Source organism: Hylobates moloch, unplaced genomic scaffold (genome assembly GCF_009828535.3).
Source record: "Hylobates moloch isolate HMO894 unplaced genomic scaffold, HMol_V3 SCAFFOLD_12, whole genome shotgun sequence".
NCBI classification, from domain to species: domain Eukaryota; kingdom Metazoa; phylum Chordata; class Mammalia; order Primates; family Hylobatidae; genus Hylobates; species Hylobates moloch.
The window spans coordinates 41,644,731-41,671,599 of NW_026652287.1; the positions used below are offsets into that span (position 1 = coordinate 41,644,731).

Genomic DNA, 26,869 nt, shown 5'->3' on the forward strand with positions numbered 1-26,869 from the left:
TAGTTCCTCTTACAACAGCCCCTTCTCACTTCCTTTGGCGGGAGGGGCCGAGGCCATGGGGGAGGGAAGCTGGGTGTGGAGGGGGGCGGGGAGCTGGCTGTTTGGGGCTCTGAGCCTGAAGGGAGGGGTCAGAACTTGATGGCAGCCACTACTGGACCTCAGAGGCCCCTTCCCCAACTCCTTGGGGACAGGGCTGCTGCAGGAACATTCGGGTCAGCTGGCTGCAGGACCGACCACCTCTTTTCAGGGCGATTCAGGAAGCATTTGGGCTTCCCAGGTCTCTTTTTATTTTTTTATTTTTTATTTTTTTTTTGAGACGGAGTCTCGCTCTGTCACCCAGGCTGGAGTGCAGTGGCGCGATCTCGGCTCACTGCAAGCTCCACCTCCCGGGTTCACGCCATTCTCCTGCCTCAGCCTCTCCAAGTAGCTGGGACTACAGGCGCCCGCCACCACGCCCGGCTAATTTTTTTGTATTTTTAGTAGAGACGGGGTTTCACCGTGGTCTCGATCTCCTGACCTCGTGATCCGCCCACCTCGGCCTCCCAAAGTGCTGGGATTACAAGCGTGAGCCACCGCGCCCGGCCTCCAGGTCTCTTTTTAAAACGAAGGAAGGGGCCCAGGGGAGGTGGCTCATGCCTGTAATCCCAGTACTTTGGGAGGCCAAGATTGGAGGATCACTTGAGTCCAGGAGTTCGAGACCAGCCTGGGCAATATAGCAAGACCCCATCTCTACAAAAAATGAAAAGAAAAAAAAAATTAGCTGGGCATGGTGGCATGAACCTGCAGTCCCAGCTACTCAGGAGGCTGAGGTGGGAGGATCGCTTGAATGGAAGGTGGAGGCCTCAGTGAGCCATGATTGTGCCACTGCACTCCAGCCTGGGTGAAAGAGTGAGACCCTGTCTCTAAAAACAAACCAGAAAAAACCAAAAACCCAAAAAAACAAAAACAGGGAAGGGTGCCTTCTTCAGCTGTGTCTGCTCTGGGCATCCCTGGACAACCTCCCTCATTATTATTACTATTATTATTATTATTTTGAGACAGAGTCTAGCTCTGTCACCCAGGCTAGAGTGCAGTGGTGCAATCTCAGCTCACTTTAATCTCCGCCTCCTGGGTTCAAGCGATTCTTGTACCTCAGCCTCCTGAGTAGCTGGGAGTACAGGTGCCCACTGCCACGCCTGGATAATTTTTGTATTTTTAGTAGAGACGGAGTTTCGCCATGTTGGCCAGGCCGGCCTTGAACTCCTAACCTCAGGTGATCCTCCCAACTCGGCCTCCCAAAGTGCTGGGATTACAGGCATAAGCCACCATGCCCGGCCCAACCTCCCTCTTTAGATGACCCTCAGAAGTCACACGTGTTTGTGTGCAGAAGTGGAGGGTACCAGGAAGCAGGTGCATCTGAAAGGTCCCTGACTTTGGACGTCACATCTAGATTTAACAGCCACCAGCTTGGCCACTTCCTAGATGACTTAGTCACTCCCTTTTCTCACTGTAAAATGGGAACGTGGGTCCCCCCCAGCAGAGCCTGGCCCATGTACATGTCAGCCCATGAGATGGTCTTTGGGACACCAGCCAACCACCTGAGGATCCTCTTGACATGTGAGGAAATGGCAGTTCTAAGAGGTTGTTACTTCCCCACGCCACCCAGCAAGGAGGTGGCCGAGGCAGGACCCGACCCTGGGAGACCGTGGGGGGACCCATGTTCAGATCCATCTTTGGTCCAGGGCGATAAACCCGCATCCCCCTTGAAGATGTTAATATGCAGCGCCCCTAGTGGCCACAGCTGGGAAGGAGCCCGTCTCTGCTGGAATCTCTTGAGCGAGTTTGCAGAATTGATGGGCTTGGTGCATGCAATTCTCAGCAATGCCTCCAGGCACTCAAGAGTGAATATGAATGGGTAGGAGGGCCCCACTTTGCTGGGGGCCATCAGGGGAGGCTTCTAGGAAGAGACAACGTTTGTGCTGCACCGACGTGTAAGCTGGAGTTAAAAAAGGTAAAGAGGGGCAGGAGCGTGCACCTGGCCATGCTAACCGCTCAAGCAAAAGCCCAGAGATGGGAAAACCACAGGGCAATTGAGGAAGTTCAGGGAGGCTGGTGTGGCTGGAGCATGCGGAGTGACGGAGAGTGCGATGGCCAGGGTGGCAGGTGCTAGACCGTGTGGCTTTAAGAGCCTCTGTGAGGGCCAGGCATGGTGGCTGATGCCTGTAATCCCAGAACTTTGGGAGGCTGAGGTGGGAGGATCGCTTGAGCCTGGGAGTTCCAGACCAGCCTGGGCAACATAGCAAGACCTCGTCTCTACAAAAAATTAAAAAATCAGCTAGGTGTGCTGTTGCACCTATAATCTCAGTTACTTGGCAGGGTGAGGCAGGAGAGTCGTTTAAGCCCAGGAGTTCAAGGCTGCAGTGAGCTGAGATCGTGCCACTGAACTCCAGCCTGGGTTACACAGTGAGACCCTGTCTCAAAAAAAAAAAATCTTCCACGAGAAGCTGTTGTACTTTTCTCCTAAAATCCCTGGGTTCCTGTCTGCATTGTTAAAAGTCCGCTTCTGGCTCGGCACGGTGGCCCATACCTGTAATCCCAGCATTTTGGGAAGTTGAGGTGGGAGGATCGCTTGAGCCCAGGAGTTCCAGACCAGCCTGGGCAACAGAGCGAGACCTCGTCTCTAGAAAAATTAAAAAATCAGCTGGGTGTGGTGGTGCACGCCTGTAGTCCCAGCTCTTCAGGAGGTGGAAGTGGGAGGATCGCTTGAGACCAGGAGATCAAGGCTGCAGTGAACTATGATAGGCATAGCTGGGCGACAGGGACTGTCTCAGAAAAAAAAAACAAAAAACTCCCCTTTTGCCTGCTGGGTAGACCCGGGAAAATGGGTGGTCCTTTCCAGACCTGGGTGGGGGCTACTGGATGCACTGACACACACACACACTGCAATTCGTAGAAATCTACACAAGACAGAACTTTACTGATGTAGGGCTTCCTGGCAGGAGTGTGTGGGCCCCAGGGCAGGGTCTGTAGCACCATGAGGGGGTGGCCTGGATGTCGGGGTGCCCCTGGGGCAGGCAGGGCAGAGGTTGGGGTGGATCCTCCCCCTGGTCAGGTCAGGGGAGGGTGTCAGGGAGGTGGTGCTACCCCCCTCTCCCATAGCAGACACAGACTCCCCCCCAGCTCGGAGTGGAGGGGTAGGGCAGTGCTGGGGGGCAGGGCACCGGCAGACCCCCTCCCCACCCCTACTCTTCACAGTACATATTCCGATCAAAGGAGGGGGGGAGTGTTGAGGACTCCCTAAGGGTGGGTGCAAAGGGTGCTGGGGTGAACAGCTGTCCCCTCCCCAGACCCACCCTGGAGGGGGTCTCACTATGTGAACTGGAAGGGGGGGATGCTGAAGAGGGGCCCAGGGGGGACAGCCAGCCCCTCTCCATCCCCCAGCCAGGGCCCTGCAGGGATTCCCAATAAATAACTTCCGGCTCCGTCTCACCCTTCCCTCCCAGTTCCCGCCCCCCTGGGGCCCCCTCTGGCCGGCCCGCTGCAGGGCTGGCGGCGGAGACCCCGCCAGCTGTGGCTCCGGGTGCCGCGCGCCCCCTAGTGGCCCTGGCAGGTTTTGCAGCACATCTGGCGGAAGTAGGCTCGGCTGCAGAACTGAAATTTGAGCACCAGGGGGCAGTAGGCGACCTTGTTCACATCCTTGCACTCTGCGGGGGCGGGAGAAGGAATGAAAATCAGGTCTTAGCCGCCCTCCCCGCAGGGCTGCGCACATGACCTGCAGTGCTTCCTGGCCAGTGACTTTGCCTTAGTTTCTTTCTTTTTAAATTTACTTTTTTTTTTTTTTTTTTTTTTACAGATGGTGTCTTGCTATGTTGACCAGGCTGGTCTCCAACTCTTGAGCTCAAGTGATCCTCTCACCTCAGCCTCCTGAGTAGTTGGGACTACAGGTGTGAGCAAACCACTCCTGACTTCTGTGCCTTCGTTTCCTCAACTATCAAAGGGGGCTTATAATAGCACCGATGTCACTGGGCTGTTTTGAGGATTTAAGAGAGTGTAGGGTTGGGGGCCAACACAGACACATTAGTAATGAGAAAAGGGCTGAGTACAGTGTATCATGCCTGTAATCCCAGCACCTTGGGAGGCCAAGGCAGGAGGACTGCTTGAGCCCAGGAATTCGAGACCAGCCTGGGCAACATAGTGAGACCACTGCATCTACAAAAACTAATTAAAAGAAAAAAATAGGCTGGGCATGGTGGCTCATGCCTGTAATCCCAGCACTTTGGGAGGCCGAGGCAGGTGGATCACTTCAGGTCGGGAGTTTGAAACCAGCCTGGCCAACGTGATCAAACCCCATCTCTACTAAAAATATAAAAAGTAGCTGGGCGTGGTGGCGGGTGCCTGTAATCCCAGCTACTCGACAGCCTGAGGCAGGAGAATTGCCTGAACCCGGGAGGCGGAGGTCGCAGTGAGCCGAGATCGCGCCACTGCACTCCAGCCTGGGAGACAGAGCAAGACTCTGTCACAAAACAAAACAAAACAAAACAAAACAAAACAAAACAAAACGACAAAAAAAAAAAAAAAAAAAAGGAAAAATTAGCCGGGTGTTGTGGCATGTACCTGTAGTCCCAGCTACTCAAGAGGCTGAGGCTGGAGGATTGCTTGAGCCCAGGAGGTGGAGGCTGCAGTGAGCTATGATGGCACCACTGCACTCTAGCCTGGGCGACAGAGCGAGACCCTGTCAAACAAAACAAACAAACATGACCCAATAAAACAAAAGAAGACAAATATTCCCTTTCCTTTCCATCGTTCCTTTTCATAGCACCCAGGAAAAAATGTCCATTTGGGGCTGTAATCCTCACTCATTTTCTTTTTTAATAGAGTGAAGACAGGCCGGGCGCGGTGGCTCAAGCCTGTAATCCCAGCACTTTGGGAGGCTGAGTCGGGCGGATCATGAGGTCAAGAGATCCAGACCATCCTGGCTAACACGGTGAAACCCTGTCTCTACTAAAAATACAAAAATTAGCTGGGCGTGGTGTCGGGCACCTGTAGTCCCAGCTATTCAGGAGGCTGAGGCAGGAGAATGGCGTGAACCCGGGAGGTGGAGCTTGCAGTGAGCCGAGATCGCGTCACTGCACTCCAGCCTGGGCGACAGAGTGAGACTCTGTCTCAAAACAAAACAAAACAAAAACAAACAAAACAAAACCTGAAGATCTTGAGTCCCAGCTGAGTGGGTGAGTCGGGGTATTTTTCAGAGCATTGACTATTTTGCGTGATCAGGATGTCTGTTGATGACTATGGATGGATATGGGCTTCCATCTAGTGGCCAGTGATTTATGGCAGGACCTGGGGCAAATTAAGAGCTACAGATGGATTTTTTTTTTTTTGTCGCCCAGGCTGGAGTGTAGTGGTGCAATCTTGGCTCACTGCAACCTCCACCTCCTGGGTTCAAGAGACTCTCCTGCCTCAGCCTCCTGAGTAGCTGGGATTACAGGCGCATGCCACCACCCCTGTCTAATTTTTGTATTTTTAGTAGATCTGGGGTTTCGCCATGTTGGCCAGCTTAGTCTCAAACTCCTGACCTCAGGTGATCTGCCCACCTCGGCCTCCCAATGTGCTGGGATTACAGGCGTGAGCCACCACGCCCAGCCTAATTTTATTTTTTGTAGATACAGTTGTCTTACTCTGTTTCTCAGGCTGGTCTCCAACTCCTGGGCTCAGGCAATCTTTCCAGTTCAGCCTCCCAAAGTGCTGGGATTACAGGTGTGAGCCACCTCGCCTGGCCTGGGTGGATCATTTTATTGCATCTCCCTTCTGGGGCACCCCTGAAGTGAATATATCATTTACATCCCTTGACAGATAAAGAAACAAAAACACAGAGGTGGAAGATGAACCCAGGTAGTTTGGTTGCAGTGCCCAGAGTAAGAAATTAATCGTTCTCTATCAAAAATAAATTTATGCCGGGCGCGGTGGCTCACGCTTGTAATCCCAGCACTTTGGGAGGCCGAGGCGGGCGGATCATGAGGTCAGGAGATCGAGACCACGGTGAAACCCCGTCTCTACTAAAAATACAAAAAAATTAGCCGGGCGTGGTGGCGGGCGCCTGTAGTCCCAGCTACTCGGAGAGGCTGAGGCAGGAGAATGGCGTGAACCCGGGAGGCGGAGCTTGCAGTGAGCCGAGATCGCGCCACCGCACTCCAGCCTGGGTGACAGAGCGAGACTCCATCTCAAAAATAAATAAATAAATAAATAAATAAATAAATAAATAAATTTATGGGCCTGGTGCGGTGGGTCATGCCTGTAATCCCAGCACTCTGGGAGGCCAAGGCGGGCAGATCACCTGAGGTCAGGAGTTCAAGACCAGCCTGGCCAATATGGTGAAACCCCATCTCTACTAAAAATACAAAAATTAGCTGGTCATGGTGGCACGTGCCTGTAATCCCAGCTACTCAGGAGGCTGAGGCAGGAGAATCACTTGTACCCAGGAGGTGGAGGTTGCAGTGAGCTGAGATCGTGCCACTGCACTACGGCCTGGGCGACAGAGTGAGACTTCGTCTCAAAAAAAGAAAAAAAAAAATTACAGCCAGGTGCAGTGGCTCATGCCTGTAATCCCACCACTTTGGGAGGCCGAGGTGGGTGGATTGCTTGAGGCTAGGAGTTCAAGACCAGCCTGGGCAACATGGCAAAACCCCGTCTCTATCAAAGAATACAAGAATGCAAAAATTAACTGGGCACTGTGGCTCTTGCCTGTAGTCCTTGGGGAGATTTGGGGGGCTGAGATAGGAGGATCGCTTGAGCCTGGGAGGTGGAGGTTGCAGTGAGCCAAGATCGCTCTACTGCACTCCAACGTGGGTGACAAAGTGAGTCCCGGTCTCAAAAATAAATAAGTAAATAAGGCTGGGCATGGTGGCTCACGCCTTTAATCCCAGCACTTTGGGAGGCCAAGGCCGGCGGATCACAAGGTCAGGAGTTTGAGACCAGCCTGGCCAACATGGTGAAACCCCGTCTCTACTAAAAATACAAAAATTAGCTGGGTGTGGTGGCGGGCACCTGTACTCCCAGCTACTCAGCCGGCTGAGGCACGAGAATTGATTGAACCTGGAAGGCAGAGGTTGCAGTGAGCCGAGATCAGGTCACTGCACTCCAGCCTGGGTGACAGCGAGACTCCATCTCAAAAAAAGAAAAAAAAAAAGTAAATAAAAAAATAAAAAAAATTAGGCATAAAAAATGTGTATACTTAAATGTGGTGGTTCTCAAGGGAAGTGATCGATTTTGACCCCCAGGGGACATTGGGCAATGTCTGGAGACATTTCTAGTCATCATAACTTGGGAGAGGGCTGCTACTGGCACTCAGTGGGTAGAAGCCAGGGATGCTACTAAACATCTTACAGGCTGGCACAAATCCCAGCACTTTGGGAGGCTGAGGTGGGAGGATTGCTTGAGCCCAGGAGTTGGAGACCAGCCTGAGTAACACAGCAAGACCCCATCTCTCCAAAAAACAAAAACAAACAAAAACTGTACACTGCATTGGACAGCTCCCCACGACAATCATCTAGCTCAAAATGTCACCAGTGCCTGAGGTTGAAAAACCGATTTAAAGGAAAAATATTCAGGAAAGTGTGCTACAGGTGGAGATGAATAGGTACAGGTTATGAAAGTGACTGGAGAAATGTCACAAGTTTGGGTGCACAGAAGGGTCAGGTGCCTGAAACACTCAGCATACAGTGGCACTTAATAAATGCTTGCAGGGAGGGGATGGTGAAGGATGGCCTGGCAGAGACAAAGCAATGCATTTCCGAGGTTCCAGAAGTTCTAGGATGAAGTCAGGATCCCCAAAGCCCTCTGTGGCTGGCTCTGGCCAGGACCCTCCTGGCGCACCCTGGCTGGTCACCCACATACCTTCAGGGCCGTCCCCGGGGGTTGGGCTGTCGCACTTGGCCTCACACTGCTGCGTGGTGGGCGGCCGCAGGGCCTCCGTGCACTCGTGCGACGACTGGCCCGTGTGGCTGGTGCAGCGCACGGAGCGCTGCCGCTGCCCGACGCCGCACTGTGCAGAGCACTGCGAGGGGGCACCACTCAGTTGCTGTCCCGCAGTCCCTGCCCTGGCCCCCACCCCTCTGGGGCGCGCCCTCCTACCTCACCCCACTCGCCAGCCACCCAGCGGGCCGGGGGACAGCGGCGCAAGTTGCAGCGCATGGTGGCCGGCGGCTTGGCGGCGGGTGAGCAGTGCGCCGGGGGCAGCGTGGCGCGGTGGTCTGCGCTCTTGCAAACGACCACGCGGTGGCGGAGGCCCGGCCCGCAGCTGGGGGTGCACTGCAGTTGGAAGGGGCGTTTCGTGCTCAGGGTGCTGCCCCAGTGCGAAGTGAGGAGGGGACAGCTAACCTGGAGATCGCGCAGAGGCGTCTCCGTGGACACCCCACCTAGGCATCCCAGTCCCTGCCCCTCTCTGCACAGGGAGTGGGCGCGAAGGAAGGGGGCAGCTGACCTCAGACCAGTCGAGGGCCGCCCACTCAGGAGGGCAAGTGGGGCCGTGGCAGGCCTCCAGCACAGGTGGGCGCGGCTGCGGGCATGCGCTGTCGTCCAGCGCCTTCTCCTCCTCGGCAGAGACGCGGCGCTGGCACACGACCGAGCGGCTGCGCACGCCTGCATCGCAGCTGCGGCTGCACAGCGACCAGTTACCTACAACCCAGCTGTAGGAGATGAAGGGGTCTGAGCAAGTAAGCAGGGCAGGGGGTCCCAACACTAGAGCAGGGGACACTATAGCCTACCCCCACCCTTCCAACCACCAAGCCGTCATGTGGAAACTGGCACCAGTCACCTCCACATTCCACACCTGGGGCATCGTTAGCCTGCACCCAGACTTGGGGCAGAGAGCAGAGAGGTGCATTACCCTAAGGAGAAATAAATCTTTGGACAATGCGAGTGACCAGGCAGCGCCATCATTCTGACTCCAGGGCCATGCAAACTTGACCCCCACCTTGGGGGCACTATTACCTTGGACTCCCCCACAAGTCCTATAGAACCATTACTGTAGCACTCGGCCCACTGTCACTCCGACTCTGCACTAACCTGGTCCCCACCCCCCTGGAGCACTCGCTCTTGACTCCAGGGAGTACTCTCCTCTCACCCTGAGCAACACTGCCCCCTGGCGGCACTCACTCTGGCGGACAAGGCTCCGTGTTGCAGGCGCGCTGCCTTTTGGGCAGCTTGCTGTGGGCACTGCAGTAGTGGGGGGCGACCGCGGAGCTGTCCAACTGGTTGCGGCACTCCACCGCCTGCACCTGGCTACCTGGGGGAGGGTGAGAGGCCTGCTCAGCCCCTCCCGGCCCAGAGAACCTCAGCCCAGGTGTCTTGTGCCTTCCCCCACCCCCGGCCTCACCGCCTGCACACTGGGCCGAGCACTTGGTCCAGGGCGCATAGTGCCAGGAGTAGGGGGGCAGCGAGTCACGGGCGATGGGGGCATTGAAGCGGTAGCGGAGGGCGGGCAGCTCGGTCCGGGCCAGCACCTGGAGGAAGGGGGCGGCAGCCAGTGGAAGGATCGCATGGAGTCTCTGATTCCAAAGGCTGCACCTTGCCCCCAGTCTCCCTGTTACCATGACGATAAGAGATGCATTTATCGGTCCCAGAGCTTCGAGGCTCTGGACCTGGTCTGGCCCCTGTCGCAGCTGAAAGGTGGTCCCAGCCAGGGGCAGGCGGTGGGGCTGCGGGGTCCCGGGCAGCCCCTCCAGCAGCAGGGACTCCTGGTCTCCCTTCAGGGCTAGGGGACAGTGCAGGGTTCAGAATTCTAGTCATGCTAAAACCTCCCTCCCCACTGACCCCTAATCCTCATCCCCTTCCCACCATCTGCTCACCCAAGTGACTGAGAGAGAGGTTCAGATCCTGGATGAAGATGTGGACGGAGCCTTTGGGAATCCAGACGACATCCTCGTACCCTGAACAGCAGAGCTCAGATGTCACCCACTTGGCATGTCCCCAACACTTGCCTGCCTCCCCTGTCCCCGGCCCATGAGGATAACAGCTAACTGTTACTGCGCTAAACGCACATCTAACTGCACCTCTGCCCCACCCTTGTGAATCAGGTGTTTCACTGTCCCCATTTTAGGGATGAAAAAACTGAGGCACAGAAAAGCTAAAGAACTTGACCAGGTTTTACAGCTAGGAAATGGCTGCGTTGGGATTATTTTTTTCTTTCTTTTTTTTTGGAGACAGGATCTCTCTGTTGCCCAGGCTGGAGTGCAGTGCAGTGGAGTGATCTTGGCTCACTGTAGCCTCAGACTCCTAGGCTCAAGTGATCCTCCCGCCTCAGCCTCTCGAGTAGCTGGGACTACAGGTGTGAGCCACCACACTTGACTGACTAAAAAAAAACTTTTTTTTTTTTTTTTGTAGAGTTGGGGTCTCCTTAAGTTGCTCAGGCTGGTCTCAAACTCCTGGGCTCAAGTGATCCTCTTGCCTCAGTCTCCCAAAGTGCTGGGAGTACCGGAATTAGCCTGGCCAGCTTTTTTTTTTTTTGTTTTTTTAGACAGAATCTCACTCTGTCACCCAAGTTGGAGTGCAGTGGTGCGATCATAGCTTACTGCAGCCTTGACCTCCTGGGCTCAAGGGATCCTCCTGCCTCTCAGCCTCCCGAGTAGCTGGAACTACAGGTGTATACCACCACACCCGCCTAATTAAAAGAATTTTGTAGCCTGGCGTGGTGGCTCATGTCTGTAATCCCAGCACTTTGGGAGGCCGAGGCGGGCAGATCACGAGGTCAGGAGATGGAGACAATCCTGGCTAACACGGTGAAACCCTGTCTCTACTAAATATACAAAAATTAGCTGGGCGTGGTGGCGGGTGCCTGTAGTCCCAGCTAGTCAGGAGGCTGAGGCAGGAGAATGGCGTGAACCTAGTAGGCGGAGCTTGCAGTGAGCCGAGATAGTGCCACTGCACTCTAGCCTGGGTGACAGAGCGAGACCCCATCTCAAAAAAAAAAAAAAAAAAAAAAAGAATTTTGCAGAGTTTGGCCGGGTGTGGTGGCTCACACCTGTATTCCTAGCACTTCGGGAGGCCTAGGTGGGTGGATGACTTGAGGTCAGGAGTTCTAGACCAGCCTGGCCAATATGGTGAAACCCTATCTCTTCTACAGATACAAAAATTAGCCGGTTGTGTAGTGCATGTCTGTAGTCCCAGCTACTCGGGATGGTGAGGCAGGAGAATTTCTTGAACCTGGGAGGCAGAAGTTGCAGTGAGCCGAGATCAAGCCACTGCACTCTAGCCTGGGTGACAGATTGAGATTCCATCTCAAAAAAAAATTTTTTTTTTTTATAGAGTTGGGGTCTCCCTATGTTGCCCAGGCTGGTCTCAAACTCCTGGGCTCAAGGGATCCTCCCGCTTCAGCCTCCCAAAGCACTGGGATTACAGGCGTGAGCCATGGTGCCTGTCTCACTTTTGATGCCAGCGGCCAGGCTGCTTATTATAAAACCCCAATGGGACTCTACCTAGGGAATGAAACTCACACTCTGCAACCTACTCCTGCCTCACCTGGATGCACTCCTTCCCTCTGACAGTGCCTACGGCTTCCTCAGCCTTCCAGATATTTCCTGAGCCTCCTCCCCTCTTGCCCACTCCCTGGGCTCTCTCTCACTCGCCCAAAGCCCAAGCTGGAAAAGGTGCTTTCTACACTCTCTGAATATCCCCTCTCGTTGTAAGCCTTTCCCTGCTAGCACAGAACATTCCTGCAGCTCCTCTGGCTCACAGAGGATGGAAAGTGACGCTCACTTCCACCCAGATGTGGCATAAGCTCCTCCAGGAGGCAGAGGAGACAGATTTAGGCTCCTATCTCCTGAGACACTCTTTTTTTTTGAGACAGAGCCTGGCTCTGTCACCCAGACTGGAGTGCAGTTGTGTGATCTCGGCTCACGGCAGCCTCCACCTCCCAGGTTCAAGCAATTCTCATGCCTCAGCTTCCTGAGTAGCTGGGATTACAGGTGCTCGCCACCACACCCGGCTAATTTTTGTATTTTTAGTAGAAACAGGGTTTCACCATGTTGGCCAGGCTGGTCTTAAACTCCTGGCCTCAAGTGATCCTCCTGCCTCGGCCTCCCAAAGCGATGGGATTACAGGCTTGAGCCACTTTGCCTGGCTGAGCCCCCAGGACTTTTGGGGACTCCTGACACTCCACGGGGCCCCTGGGGTCTGAGGAGTTAGTGATCTCAGCTACTGCACTGAGATCAGCTCCACCCACAGCCAGCTGGCCCATGCAGGGAGTGTGGGAGGGAAGCTGGAGACTCTCACCTGCCCCAGGTGAGGCTGGGCTGAAGACGCCCTCGATGGTCTCGCAGGCACTGCCGTCACCACCACACACTCGGCACTTGTCCTCCCGCAGGTCGGAGCCCAGGACTCGGTCGCAGCCCACGTGCTGCATGGAAAAGGCATGAGTGAGGCGACCCCCTAACCCACCCCTGCTCCCCATCCCGTCTCCACCTCCCTGGGAGTCCCTCCACCTTGCATTCGCCACTGACGCAAATGTCCACTGTGTCTGGACGGCAGGGTGTCCCGTCCACCACGGCTGCCGCCCTCTCCGTGTAGAAGTTGAAGCCTTCTGCTAGGCACGTGAGCGAGCAGGCCTTCACGCCCCCTGGGGGGCACGGCCCCATCACACCACGGGCCAGACCACCCCGGAACTCCTTGCTCGCTCCCTGGGGGAGTGAGGCCAAGAGAGACAGACCCGAGACCCAAGAGGAAGGGCAGCTTGGGCAGAGGGAGTGGGAGCTCCTAGCATCATGTTGAACCCCCATAGTACCGTATCCCAAGTACTCTGGCTCCCTAGGTGGGGACAGGGCTCAGGGCAGACCCCGGGATGCTGCATTCATCCACCTGCTGCTGGACACTCCCACAGCTGCCCTTCACAGCCCCACAGCCTTCGGAGTCCCACACTCACCTCCCCGGTACGTTTTCCACGTGTAGAATTTCCCACGGAAAGGGATGCTGTCAAATTCAGAACACTGCACTTCTCTGAAGTCCTGGGAGCCAGGGGGACAGTCCTGGGGGCAGGAGAGGAGAGATGGAGGGAGGCCAGGCTTGGGGGGATGAAGTCAGAGCAGAAAAAGGGGTGCTTGGAGAAGGATGGTGTGGAGGAGGGAGGCTAGAGGCAGGGAGGCCAGGGAGGAGGCTGTGGTGGTCTGCGTGAGACTAGGCCTGGAAGGTAGCCTGGGCTGGGCATGTAGACACATCTGGGATAGGACTGGATCCCTCATTAGAGGTCTGAGGGTGAGCTGGGCAGGACACACCTGGGTTTCCGGTTCCAGACTATGGAATCTTTCTTGCTCGCATTTTTTCTTTTTTTTTTTTTTGAGACAGAATCTCACTCTGTCGCCCAGGCTGCAGTACAGTGGCATGATCTTAGCTCATTGCAACCTCCATCTCCTGGGTTCAAGCGATTCTCCTGTCTCAGCCTCCCGAGTAGCTGGCATTACATGTGCATCCCACTATGCCTGGCTAATTTTTGTATTTTTAATTTATTTATTTATGTTTAGACAGAGTTTTGCTCTTGTTGCCCAAGTTGGAGTGCAATGACGCAATCTCGGCTCACTGCAACCTCCGCTTCCCGGGTTCAAGTGATTCTCCTGTCTCAGCCTCCCGAGTAGCTGGGACTACAGGCTCACGCCACCAGGCCTGGCTAATTTTTTGTATTTTTAGTAGAGACGGGGTTTCACCATGTTAGCCAGGCTGGTCTCGAACTCCTGACCTCAGGTGATCCGCCCGCCTCGGCCTTCCAAAGTGCTGGGATTGCAGGTGTGAGCCACCGCATCTGGCCTAATTTTTGTATTTTTAGTAGAGACGGGGTTTTGCCATGTTGGCCAGGCTGGTCTCGAACTGCTGACCTCAGGTGATCTGCCTGCCTCAGCCTCCCAAAGTGCTGGGATTATAGGCGTGAGCCACTGCGCCTGGCCACATGGAGTCTTTCTTGAGAGATAAGGTCTGGAAGGGATCAGGGTTTATAGAAGGTGCTAGCATGTGGATTCTCTGAAGACCTGGGTCCCCCCAGCCAGGAGGCTGAAGAGTCCAAAGCTCTCACTGCCCTCTGAAACACCCCTTCCGCAGTAAACTTCTTACTGCTCACTGGTGGTCCCAGGTCAGCTGAGGGCAGAAGCAGAGGACAGACACCTGTCACTGGGTTTGGTGAGAGGAAGCTTCAGCTACAACTTTGGGGGATGACAGAAGGCAGGGGTGGGACTCTTCCGGGGACGTTGGGCTGTAAAGGGAGGGGAGAGACTGGATGGTAGGGGGTTGTGAGGGCCAAGCAGTGATTTCAAGATGGGGGCTTGTAGTCTAAACGTAGGAGGAAAAGAGAGCTGGAAGGAGCCAGGTCTTTAAGGAGGAGGAGTTGGGGACTAGAAGGTGGTGGGGGTCAGGGAGAGGAGGGAAGAGGCGGGGGGTGGCGGCTGCAGGTTCCCTAGGAGGCAGCGGGTGCCCGGATGAAGCACTCTGAGAGCTTTTTTTTTTTTTTTTTTTTTTGAGATAGAGTTTCGCTCTGTCACCCAGGCTGGAGTGCAGTGGTGCGATCTCGGCTCACTGCAGCCTCCGCCTCCCAGGTTCAAGCGATTCTCCTGCCTCAGCCTCCCGAGTAGCTAGGATTACAGGCGCCAGCCACCACGCCCAGCTAATTTTTGTATTTTTAGTAGAGACGGGGTTTTACTGTGTTAGCCAGGATGGTCTCGATCTCCTGACCTCGTGATCCGCCTGCCTTGGCCCCCCAAAGTGTTGGGATTACAGGCGTGAGCCACGGTGCCCGGCCTCTGATAGCTGTTTTTTAGTGCTTCCTTCCCCCTTCCTCAAGGGGTTTGGGGGAACTCACATCCGTGTTGCAGGAGCGGTGTCGCCTTCTCTCACCCAGACAGTACTTGCCCCCGATGGTTGGCCTGGAAAGGGTGGTGGGATAGGAGAGGGATGAGGCAGGGGGCGATGGGGGCGGGGGTCGCTCTGCCCTCCCGGGTGGGGGTCCTGAGGGCTGACCTGGGGCTGTCGCAGTGACGGCTGGAAGAGGACACGCCGCCGCCACAGGTCCGGCTGCAGTCGCCCCACGGAGTCCAAGGCCCCCAGGCTCCGTCCACGCCCTCTGGGCGGGACCCAAAGGGGACACAGACCCGCTTGTAGCACCACTGGGTGGGGGGAGACAGGAAGGAGTGAGTCCAGCCCGGGCCCCGTGCACCGTTCCCTACTCCAGGCCCCAGCCAGAGAGATATCAGCCTCTTCGGGATGGGGCTGGAAGGGGATGGGCAGAGGCGGAGTCTGAACATGCGGACAGGGTCATGTTACGTAGGAGAGTGGTCTGGGAGACAGACAAGGTACAAGCGAGAGATGTGTCCTGAGCACAGGGTGCTGAATGGGGAGGGGTGTAGACAGGACCACGATAAGCGTGGAGACGAGGTGGGGCGTGGCTTCAGGCCGGGGAGGGGTCTACAGGCAGTAGGCGTGGCCAAAGCCGAGGGCAGCACAGGGGATGGGCGTGGCCAATGAGGGAGCGAGCAAACAGTAGGCGTGGCCAGAGCCGTGAGAATCATTAGACGGTGGGCGTGGCCAACGCGGGAGGGAGTAAACAGCAGGCGTGGCCAGAACCAAGGGCAGCATAGACGGTGGGCGTGGCCAACGCGGAAAGGAGCAAGCAGTAGGCGTGGCCACAGCCGAGGGAGCACAGATGACGGGCGTGGCCAATGCGGGAGGGACCAGATAATAGGCCGATGGACAGGCGGGTAGGCGTGGCCAACGGGGGAGGTGGAGCAGGGGGCGTGGCCAGGTTGGGGGTCCTGGCCGGCGCTCACCCCCTTGTCGATGGTGTGCGTCTGGCACAGCGTGCCCTCGGCGGCCGGGATGCTGTTGGTGATGCACCGGTTGCTCTTGCTCAGACACCACAGCTCGCTGCAGACCTCCTGCGGGCCGAGGCGCCCGCTCAGGCTCGCCCCCCTCCCTTCCTCCCTGGGGCAGCCCGCCCGGCTTGGGAGGACCCAGATGTCCGGCTCACTGCCGGTCCCGGAGCAGAGAGCCCCACACTCCCTTCCTGGCTCGCAGTGGGTCTTCGTGCATCCCCTTGCAGGGCATGGCCTGTGACTTATCCTCTGCCAATAAGCTCCATTTATGGAACACCTTATACATGCCATATACCCCTTTAGGCAGTACTACCCCATCTTACTGGGAGAAAACCAAGCTTCAGACTTGCTAGAGGTCACACAGCTACTAAGGGAGTAGCCTGGAGTTTAACCCAGCTCTTTAATTCAGAGTCTGTGCTCTAACGAACTTTGCAATTCAGCTCCTGGTGCCTTCTGAGTTTCTGGAAGGAAACTTGGGACCTGCTGAGGAAGGAACAGGAAGGATTTGGGGTTCTTTTATGGGACGGGCAAAGTAGCCGAAGGGAAAGTGGTGGCTCTGAGAAATCGGCCTGGATGTTGACTAGGCCAAAGGCCTCATCTCTGGTTTTTTCCAGCTGTTGGTTCTCTGTTACCCCATCTAAACTGGAGAAGCTCCCAACACTTTTAAGCTATGGGGAGGGGTAGGAGTTTGGGAGGGGATAATGCCAAGTTAGGTCTGTGTGCGACATTCCTCTTTCTCCAGGTGAAAAATCAGCCCAATCTTCTTCCCGTCTGAATGCTGGATGGGCTGGACTAGTCCCAGGGACTCACTCTGACTCTTAAAGTCCAGGTTAATATCCCTGGAGAAGCCTCACTGAGTTCAGGTGAAGCAAAATCTCTGACCCTCTTGGCCCACATCCTAAGCAATCTCCCAGGGTCTTTCCTCTAAGAAGTAGGTGGTCTTTCTGTAATTATCAAGTGTAATCCCCTCTTTGAACCCAATTCTTGTAAGCTTTCCAGATGTGGGACTGGATCGATCAATGGCCATTGGAAGGGACCCTTCCTAGGTCAGCCCCTGAGAGATACCTGTACATACGTGAGAAGTTCTCAAACACATTCTCCCTCAAAGGTCCTCTAGAGTCTCTGCCTTCTGCCTTACAGAAGACACTTCTCAGCTAAAAACCCAGACTGTGTCCTCCTGGCCATATCTAAAAATATCACATCAGTCCAGTCGCAATCCCACTTCTGACACCTCTTCAAGTGAATGACTTCAGCCCTGCTTTTGTCCTCCTCTCCACAAGGAGGCACTGTGGTATATATGAGTTGTGCAGAGACCTCAATTCTGCTACCGACTTACAACATATTTCCTCTCTCTGGGCCTCAGTTTACTCATCTACTAGATGGACAGCCTAATGCCTGCCTTGCCTATATAAATGGCTATGAGGCACGTGATAGGATAGATAAGAAAGGACTTGCACCAATGCCATTATCGGGTAACAATGACCACTGCTATCTCTGGACCAGGCACAAGGCTGAACCCTTTACATATATTAACCAGTTCACATGAAGCAAATAAATCCCCCTTTGCCAAGATGGCTTGAAAGATGTTCCTTCAAAAACTAAAAGGAAGGCTCAATTCAACATATAGCCGCTGCCAGCCCAAGCTTGATATTTTGACAGCTCCTCCCCTCCCCTGCCCCTTTGTAAAATTTAGAGAGTCATGAGAGACCTGGATTTAAATCCCAGCTCTGTCATGGTCTCGAACTGTGGCCTTGGACAAGTCATCCTCCCTATGCTATGCCTCAGTCCCTTCCTCTGTAACTTGGGGGCTAATAGGATTGTCAGGAGTTTAGATGATGATACACAGCACATGCTTAGCACATAGAGCTCAGTAAATGTCAGATACCACGATCATTGTTAGGATACCTGGGTCACAGCAGATGTTGAGGAGTAGCTTCGGAATTCTTTAGGAATTCCTTAGAGAGTGCTGTAGTTACCAGTTAAGTTAGGGTGTTGGGGGGTGTCAAGGGTGGAATGTCAATGAAACAGAAATTGTTCCAGGGTTTGTCTCTGTCTTGCAGTGGAATGGAGGGAGGGCAATTTGGCAGCTGCTTGCCCTCTGCTTTGCATTAACATGGCATCACAAAAACTCTGATCCTTTGAGTTGTGATGGTGTGAAGAACTGGGGCTGAGCCTGGGCCCCTAGGGCTGAGACTGTGAGGAGCTTAGGGGTGCATTTAGGGAATCGAGGCGGGTGGGTGGCTGAAGCAGGAAGCCAGTAGGTCTTCAGCTTCCTGGGGGGAGCTGGGAGTGGAACCCCCTGCCCCCAATGCCCTTCTCTATGCACGAATGGGGCTTTGGGAGTCTAAACTTCAGGAAAGAGTGGGGAGTGGTCAGGAGGCTCAGAGCTCCTCCAGACAGGGAGTCCCTGGAAGGTTCTGTCTAGTTCTTTGCCAAGTAGGGAAGATGGCTCATCCCCAGGGAAATTATTTCAATCAGGACTGGATGTTTAGTTAAAAACTGCCCCGTGAGAGGTCTTGAGACTTTGATCCTGCTGTAGCCCACAGGGGGTGTGATGTGCCAGACAGAAGGTGGCCCCCCAGCCCAGCCCTCAAATCGGGGGTCTGGAGAAGCAGGTGATCCCATTTTTGTTCCCAAGCACTGTCTGATTGCTTGGGACATTTTGCACACTCCATGCACCTCTGTCCTCCCAGGTCCCCACGGGGGCTCACCTCACCCCCTTTCCCGGCTCTCCCACCCCCCCACTTCCCAGGTGGGTGCCCTGGTGGAGTTCCCTCCCCCAGCCCCAGCGGCCCCCTCCCCTCCCAGGAAGGAAAGCAGGAAGGCTCTCTCTACCCCGTATTTACACTGACGCGATTTGACTCCATGCTGAAAGCGGCATTGCTCATCTGCATCGTAGGCTTGGCCCGGCGCCACTGTTGGGTACACAAAGTCCTGTCTGGGGGGCCGGTTGTTCAGGCAGAGCCCCAGGCCTGAGCTGCCTCGAGAGAAAAGCAACTGTCATGCTAGGTGGCTGCAAATCAAGAGCTCAGGAGCCTCAGCTGGATGGGGGTCCCAGGGAGCAGCCCTGGTTTCTATTCTCTCCCGTGCACCCTGCCCCACCATGAGTGTGACCCGCTCTGAGGGACACTCAAGTGCATCCTCACTCTAGAAAGCTGGTGATGTAGTCACGGCTGCAGGATGACCACACGAATGGGTTAGTCTTCATGGTAATGTGGGCAGCCATGAGCTTGGCTGGGTCCTGACCACGGGCCCCACAGCTGTTTCCCACGCCGTCATGGTTCATGCCGAATCTGGGGAAAGGGGTGTCGGCTCTGCCGGGCGCTGAGGGACCCGCCCAGCTCCTCCCGTCCTCCCCCTCCTGTGTGCCCCGGCCTCACGTGTGCCCGATCTCATGGGCAATGGTGAACGCTGTGGCCAGGCCAATGTCCTCATTGACGCTGCAGCTTCTCTCGCGCTCACACATTCCGCCCACCGGGGCCAGGCCTGGGAAGACGGACATGTGGGGATGGGGCTGGGAGGCTCAGGACGGTGCTGGCTGGCCCCATCCACTTGCCAGGTCTCACCCCAGCCCACTGCCTCCATAGGCGCCTGAAACCTACGGGGCTCAGGTACCTAGTGTGCCGCAGGGTTTGTTCTTGTAGATGCAGATGTCATAGCTGTAAAAGGAGACGGGGGCAGTGAGGGGGCTGGGGTGTCTCCCTAAGCCCTGCTGATGCCACCATGCCCAGCTCTGGGGGTTGAGTCCTGCCTTGGAGGTGCCATCTGCCTCTCACCTGAAGCTGCATACAGGAGTGACTGACCACTTGAATGAATGAATGAGTGCATGCATGCATGAGCGGGAGAATGAGTGAATGAGGGCATCAGTGCCCAGATGGTCCCAAACCTCCCTTACCCATTATTCTCATGCAGCCCCTCCCCATCCCTGGCTCCCTTATGGGTGGCCCAAGCTTCTCTGCTCCTCGCAAACCCAGCAGAAGTGATCTCTGTTTGGACTCTCACGGTTCCCTGGACCACCTGTTTTCTCAGCCCGCCCCAGTCCTAGACCTCTCCTGTCCCCTCACCGTGTGATGAGCACTGCTGTGTCATGGTCAGCCACACCGTTCTCTGGAATGGCATTGCCATGGCCGCTGTGGTTCACGATGGATTTCTGCCACTTACAGAAGCTGTCCAGGGACTTCCCGGCATGGTGGGTGATCTCCAGAGTCGGCTGGGGATGGACAGAGGGAAGTGCGTGGGCACCCACCACCCAGGGGACGGCAGGACATGCTGGTATGAAGGGGAAGGGGAAGGGGAGGGAGCCCCCCGCACCTGGTCCTCCGTGAGCAGGATGAGGCGAGTTACGAGGATGTTAACGGTGCTTCCCAGACTCGAGTCCTGGAAAAGTTTGGCAACCTGACCTCCAAGAAACAAGAGAGACCGAGTCTTAAGAGGAGCCCAGGGTAGAAAATGAAAAGCAAAAACCATGATAACAGCTTTGCTTTCATCAGGCACCTACTGTGTGTCGGGTCTTAGGCTAAACCTGCTATTAGGGTTTTTATTTTGTTGTTGTTAAAGATGGGGGTCTTGGTATGTTGCTCAGGCTGGTCTTGAACTCCTGACCTCAAGTGATCCTCCTGCCTGGCCTCCCATAGGGCTGGGATTACAGGTGTGAGCCACCACATCCAGCCATGCATCAGTCTTTTCATGAATAGGTAGCATTTGTTGTTGTTACTATTTGTTGTTGTTGTTACTATTTGTTGTTGTTGTTGCTATTTGTTGTTGTTGTTGTTTTTTGAGATGGACTCTCGCTCTGTTGCCCAGGCTGGAGTGCGTGGTGCAATCTCAGCTCACTGTAACCTCCATCTCCCGGGTTCAAACGATTCTACTGCTTCAGCCTCCCAAGTAGCTGGGACTACAGGCGCACATCACTATGCCCACTTAATTTTTTTTTTTTTTTTTGAGACAGAGTTTTGCTCTTTTTTCCAGGGTGGAGTACAATGGTGTGATTTCAGCTCACTGCAACCTCCACCTCCCAGGTTCAAGCGATTCTCCTGCCTCAGCCTCCCGAGTAGCTGGGATTACAGGCGTGAGCCACCGTGCCCAGCCATGTCCGCCTAATTTTTGTATGTTTAGTAGAGACTGGGTTTCACCATATTGGCCAGGCTGGTCTCGAACTCCTGACCTCAAGTGATCCTCCTGTCTTAGCCTGGCACAGTGCTGGGATTACAGGTGTGAGCCACCACGCCTGGCCATGCATCAGTCTTTTCACGAATAGGTGCTATTATCATCCCCAATTTACAGATGAGGAGACATGCAAAGAGAGGTTAGGACACAGCTGGTAGGTGTCAGAAGTGAGAGTCAAGTCCCCCAACCCCTGCTTACCCCACTGACTGCCTCAAGCGTCTTTGTCCAGAGGCGACCTGAGGGATATACATGTCTGGGTTCATTCCACAGCTGTCTGAAGGTACCAATTTGCCCATCACCACAGGAAAGTAAAACTGTGAGGGCAGGAGGCTCTGGAGACAGTGGTCAGAGGAAAGTAGGAAGCAGCCCCAGGGATGAGTTGGCACAGAAGTCAGGGGCCAGGCTGTGCAGGGATCTTGGAACCCTGAGTAATCATTTCCCTGTCTGGAAATCCCCAGCATTTTTTTTTTTTTTTTTTTTTGGAGATGGAGTCTCTCTGTTGCCCAGGCTGGAGTGCAGTGGCGCAATCTTGGCTCACTCACCTCCACCTCCTGGGTTCAAGCGATTCTCCTGCCTCAGCTTCCCGAGTAGCTGGGACTACAGGTGCCCACCACCATGCTCAGCTAATTTTTGTATTTTTAGTAGAGATGGGGTTTCACCACGTTAGCCAGGCTGGTCCCGAGCTCCCGACCTCAGGTGATCCACCTGCCTCGGCCTCCCAAAGTGCTGGGATTACAGGCGTGAGCCACTGCGCCGGGCTGGAAACCCCCAGGAAATTCTGAACGCCCTAGGGAGAGAGGCCAGGCTCAGGCACAACAGAGTGCCATCAGGGACGACACTACAGAACATTTTGGACCCTCTGCCTGTCTGCTAAACTTTTTGTTTTCCCTTTTGCTTCAGTGAAACAAGAGCACCATTCATCAAGCCCTTACTATGTGCCAAATAGCCTACCTGGCTTCCCTCCCACCAATCCCTACTCTCTAGGGTAGCTACCATTATATCTCCATTTGATACAGTGGTACGCTGAGGCTTAGAGAGGTCAAGAATCTTGCCTGAGATCTCGGATGGAAATGGACTATATCTGAATGTGGGTCGGGGAGGTCAGCCTGTAGGAATTTATAAGTAGGTGCTTGTGCAAGAATGCTGCGTGAATACAGATGTGTGCCTGTGTGTGTACTGCTAACCTCAACGAGTACCTGTGAGCGAGCTATCTATCTATCTATCTATCTATCTATCTATCTATCTATCTATCTATCTATCTATCTATCTATCTATCTATCTATCTATCTATCTATCTATCTTGAGACGGAATTTCCCTCTTGTTGCCCAGGCTGGAGTGCAATGGTGCGATCTTGGCTCACTGCAACCTCTGCCTCCCGGGTTCAAGCAATTCTCCTGCCTCAGCCTCCCAAGTAGCTGGGATTACAGGCACCCACCACCACGCTCAGCTAATTTTTGTATTTTTAGTAGAGATGGGGTTTTACCATGTTAGCCGGGCTGGTCTTGAACTCCTGACCTCAGGTGATCCACCCACCTTGGCCTCCCAAAGTGCTGGGATTACAGGCGTGAGCCACCGTGCCCAGCCTACTGCGATTTATTTATTTATTTATGAATGAACGAATGACAGGGATCATAACCCATTGCAGTCTCAAACTCCTGGGCTCAAGTGATCCTCTTGCCTCAGCTTCCTGAGTAGCTAGGACTATAGGCGTGTGCCACATGCTCCGCTAATTTATAAATGTTTTGTAGAGATGGGGTTTCACTATGTTTCCCAGGCTGCTGTGTGCTTATTTTTTAATTTTTTTTGAGACAGAGTCTTGCTCTGTTGCCCAGGCTGGAGCAGAGTGGCGTGATCTCAGCTTACTACAACCTCCACCTCCCTGGTTCAAGCGATTCTCCTGCCTTAACCTCCTGAGTAGCTGGGATTACAGGTGCCCACCACCACGCCCGGCTAATTTTTTGTATTTAGTAGAGACGGGGTTTCACCATGTTAGCCAGGCTGGTCTCGAATTCCTGACCTCAAGTGATCTGCCCACCTTGGGCATGAGCCACTGTGCCCAGCCTGTGTGTATTTTTACACACAGCAAACACTTATATGCCACCTACTGCATGCCAAGAACTGTTCTATATACTTTATGAATGCACTGGATCTACCTTAGCTTTATAAAGTAGGTACCACAATTATGCCCATTTTACAGATAGGTAAGACAAGGCAGAGAGGTGAAGTAACTTGCTAAAAGGCAGATAGTTAAAAAGTGGCAGAGTGGAAATTTAAGCCCAGGCAGGTTCCCTCTGCCCAGGGCACCTCTGCATCTAGTCACTGTGCTTATGCTCTTTCTCCTCCTCGTTCATTGCCATATGCAACCCTCCTTCCTTTCTTTCTTTCTTTCTTTCTTTCTTTCTTTCTTTCTTTCTTTCTTTCTTTCTTTCTTTCTTTCTTTCTTTCTTTCCTTTCTCGTTGCCCAGGCTGGTCTTGAACCCCTGGGCCCAAGTGGTCCTCTTGCTTTGGCCTCCCAAAGTGCTGGGATTACAGGTGCGAGCCACTGTGCCTAGCCACTAATTGTTGACTTTAACAATTTTCTCTCTCTCTTTCTTTCTTCTTTCTTTCTTTCTTTCTTCTTTCTTTCTTTCTTCTTTCTTTCTTTTTTTTTTGAGACAGAGTCTCGCTCTGTCGCCCAGGCTGGAGGGCAGTGGCGCAATATTGGCTCACTGCAACCTCCGCCTCTCGGGTTCATGCCATTCTCCTGCCTCAGCCTCCCGAGTAGCTGGGACTACAGGAGCCCGCCACCACGCCCGGCTAATTTTTTGTATTTTTAGTAGAGATGGGGTTTCACCGTGTTAGCCAGGATGGTCTCAATCTCCTGACCTTGTGATCCGCCCGCCTCGGCCTCCCAAAGTGCTGGGATTACAGGCATGAGCCCCCGTGCCCAGCCTGCAACCTTCCTTTCTACCCGTGTCCCCACGTCAGGGATTGGGGTGGGATGGTAGCCACCCCCTTGCCTAACACTGGAGGCTGGCTCCAAGTCCTCAGGGCTGCGTGCCCAGGGAGGGGAAGGCACTTACAATGTTCATAATGGCCAGCACGTACTGCTCCACATCCCGGCGCCCATGATAGGCCACCATCATCTTGTCAGCCACCACCAGGGTCTCCACGTAGCGCTCTCGGCTGACCGATCGCTTCAGGCCTGGCTGGCCACGCTCTGTTTCATTCCCCAGGGGCCTGGCAGGCGGTGGCTTCAAGGTCCGCAGCCACCATGGCCGCCCTTTCCACGGTTTCTCATCTGGGGAACCCAGTAGAGCAATTAAGCCCTGCCTTGCTGGTGGGATGCAGAGCTGCCTGACAACTGTCTTGTCCAACCTCTGACTGGCTACCTCTCTCCCCAACAGTCTGGACAGACAATTTCCGGTCATTCTGCTGCCTTCTCTTGTTGTCCAGCTACCTGTGTGATGGCCTGTCTGCCCAATGGGCTGCCAAACACTTCATCGTTTTTCTTATTCTTTTTTTTTTTTTTTGAGACAGAGTCTCATTCTGTCACCCAGGCTGGAGTGCAGCGGTGCGATCTTGGCTCACTGCAACCTCCGCCTCCCAGGTTCAAGCAATTCTCCTGCCTCAGCCTCTCGAGTAGCTGGGATGACAGGCATGTGCCACTGTGCCTAGCTAAGTTTTGTATTTTTAATTGAGACTGCATTTCACCATGTTGGCCAGGCTGGTCTCGAACTCCTGACCTCAAGTGATCCACCAGTCTCAGCCTCCCAAAGTGCTGGGATTACAGGTGTGAGCCACTGTGCCCGACTGCCTGATTGTTTGTCTACAGGGCATCTTGGCAATACCATCTCTATTTTTTTGTCAATGTCCTACTTCTTGAGAATATTGTAGTCTACCATGATGTCACTGTCCCACTGTCAAACTGTTGAGTTGAATAACAGCCTGACTTCTCCCACTGTTGGTTGTATGGCTGTTCCACTGCCTGTTTGCCAAGCTGTTCAGCTACCAGCCTGCCCCCCTGCCTAAATGTCCAACTGAACACTTGCATGACTGTCCCACAGCTAAGCTGATTTGTTGAACCACTGTCCCATGATGACCAGCATGATTGTACAATTCACTGACAATTCCACTGCCCGAATGGAATGGTGTGAACCAGCCTGTTTTGCAATCTGAACTGTGTGCGTGGACAACACGTTGTCCTTCTAGCTGAGCAACTTTCCAATCAATGCACTGCCCAATTAGATCAGTCAGTTCTAACTGCAAAGCATTGCAGTTAGAACAATCATACTGCCTGATGTACTACAACCAGATGGTCTCATGGACCACCCAACTGTGACATCGTATGTCATCCACCTTTTTTCTGTCTGTACTGCCGACTGTGGCTGTATGTCTACCACAGCATCCTACTCATAGAGTATCTGATTATATACTTAATTCAATATCACACTGTTCTGCTTTTCCATCTAACATTCATCTGATTTTCTTTTTTGAGACGGAGTCTTGCTCTGTCGCCCAGGCTGGAGTGCAATGGCACAATCTCAACTCACCGCAACCTCTACCTCCCGGGTTCAAGTGATTCTCCTGCCTTAGCCTCCTAAGTAGCTGGAATTACAGGTGTGCGCCACTACGCCTGGCTAACTTTTTCATATTTTTAGTAGAGACGGGGTTTCGCCATGTTGGCCAGGCTGATCTCGATCTCCTGACCTCAAGTGATCTGCCCATCTTGGCCTCCCAAAATGCTAGGATTATGGGCGTGAGCCACTGTGCCTGACCCTGATTTTCTATATATATATTTTGAAACAGGACCTTGCTCTGTTGCCCACGCTGGAGTGCAGTGGTGTGATCAAGGCTCATTGGAGCCTCAACCTCCCTGGCTCAAGTGATCCTCCTGCCTCAGCCTCCCAAGTAGCTGGGACTACAGGAGTACACCACCATACCTGGCTTAGTTTTTCTATTTTTGGTCAAGATAGTGTCTCACTATGTGGCCCACACTGTTCTCAAACTCCTGGGCTCAAGTGATCTTCCTGCCTCAACTTCCCAAAGTGCTAGGATTACAGGTGTGAGCCACCATGCCCGATCTGACCTGGTTTCCTAGCAGTACGATTGTGTCGGTAAGTATTTTGTTGGTATATAGCTTTCCTTCTCTCTCATTTCTTAAATGCCTGATTGTGCAACCATCCTCCTACCAGTCTGATCGTAAATCTGGCCTTTTGGCTGTATAACTGCTGGAGTATCTGATACAACCACCACACTGTCTAACTGTCTGATCGGATGATAATCCTAGAGAAGGAATGGTTTTATGCCTGAACACCTTTCTGGCTGTCTTACTCAGCGCTGGGCTAGGTGACTACAGCAGGGATAAGATTATTCCATAGCTCCACTGGTTTGCCGTCTGAGGATATGTCTCTGCTGGCCCCTGGATAGAACTCCCTATTTTTTTTATTTTTTTGAGACGGAGTCTTGCTGTGTCGCCCAGGCTGGGGTGCAATGGCACAATCTCTGCTCACTGCAACCTCTGCCTCCCGGGTTTAAGTGATTCTCCTGCCTCAGCCTCCCGAGTAGCTGGGATGACAGGCATGCGCCACCACACTCGGCTAATTTTGTATTTTTAGTAGAGATGGAGTTTCACCATGTTGGTCAGGCTGGTCTTGAACTCCTGACCTCAGGTGATCTGCCCATCTCGGTCTCCCAAATTGTTGTGATTACAGGTGTGAACCACCGCGCCTGGCCTGATTTTTTTTTTTTTTTTTTTGAGACGGAGTCTTGCTGTCACCCAGGCTGGAGTGCAGTGGCGCGATCTTGGCTTACCACACCCTCCACTTCCCTGGTTCAAGCGATTCTCCAGCCTCAGCCTCTGAGTAGCTGGGATTACAGGCACCCACCACCATGGCTGGCTAAT

At 54.0% G+C, this 26,869-nt stretch overlaps 1 protein-coding gene across 7 annotated transcripts in view; it reads right to left on the reverse strand.

Moving 5' to 3' along the window:
• Positions 1–2,930: 2,930 nt before the first annotated feature.
• Positions 2,931–26,869, reverse strand: part of ADAMTS10 (ADAM metallopeptidase with thrombospondin type 1 motif 10) — a 31,235-nt gene continuing 7,296 nt past the window's right edge. For 2 of the 7 annotated variants that reach the window (XM_058425418.1, XM_058425417.1), the window contains exons 5-26: positions 24,048–24,265; positions 20,130–20,213; positions 19,883–20,028; positions 19,434–19,477; positions 19,199–19,304; positions 18,965–19,111; positions 18,654–18,795; positions 15,774–15,881; positions 14,968–15,113; positions 14,810–14,873; positions 12,893–12,995; positions 12,456–12,589; positions 12,247–12,370; positions 9,825–9,905; positions 9,567–9,730; positions 9,353–9,479; positions 9,133–9,262; positions 8,459–8,663; positions 8,110–8,286; positions 7,873–8,032; positions 4,594–4,711; positions 2,931–3,683 (exon numbers count right to left, since the gene is read on the reverse strand). In XM_058425418.1, the coding sequence (XP_058281401.1) occupies positions 2,954–3,683; positions 4,594–4,711; positions 7,873–8,032; positions 8,110–8,286; positions 8,459–8,663; positions 9,133–9,262; positions 9,353–9,479; positions 9,567–9,730; positions 9,825–9,905; positions 12,247–12,370; positions 12,456–12,589; positions 12,893–12,995; positions 14,810–14,873; positions 14,968–15,113; positions 15,774–15,881; positions 18,654–18,795; positions 18,965–19,111; positions 19,199–19,304; positions 19,434–19,477; positions 19,883–20,028; positions 20,130–20,213; positions 24,048–24,265 (3,458 nt within the window). In that variant the 3' untranslated portion in view covers positions 2,931–2,953. Of the gene's footprint in view, positions 3,684–4,593; positions 4,712–5,657; positions 5,825–7,872; positions 8,033–8,109; positions 8,287–8,458; positions 8,664–9,132; positions 9,263–9,352; positions 9,480–9,566; positions 9,731–9,824; positions 9,906–12,246; positions 12,371–12,455; positions 12,590–12,892; positions 12,996–14,809; positions 14,874–14,967; positions 15,114–15,773; positions 15,882–18,653; positions 18,796–18,964; positions 19,112–19,198; positions 19,305–19,433; positions 19,478–19,882; positions 20,029–20,129; positions 20,214–24,047; positions 24,266–26,869 lie in introns of those variants that run through there. The other 5 variants (XR_009209012.1, XM_032169519.2, XM_058425419.1 and 2 more) reach the window with 5 other exon arrangements.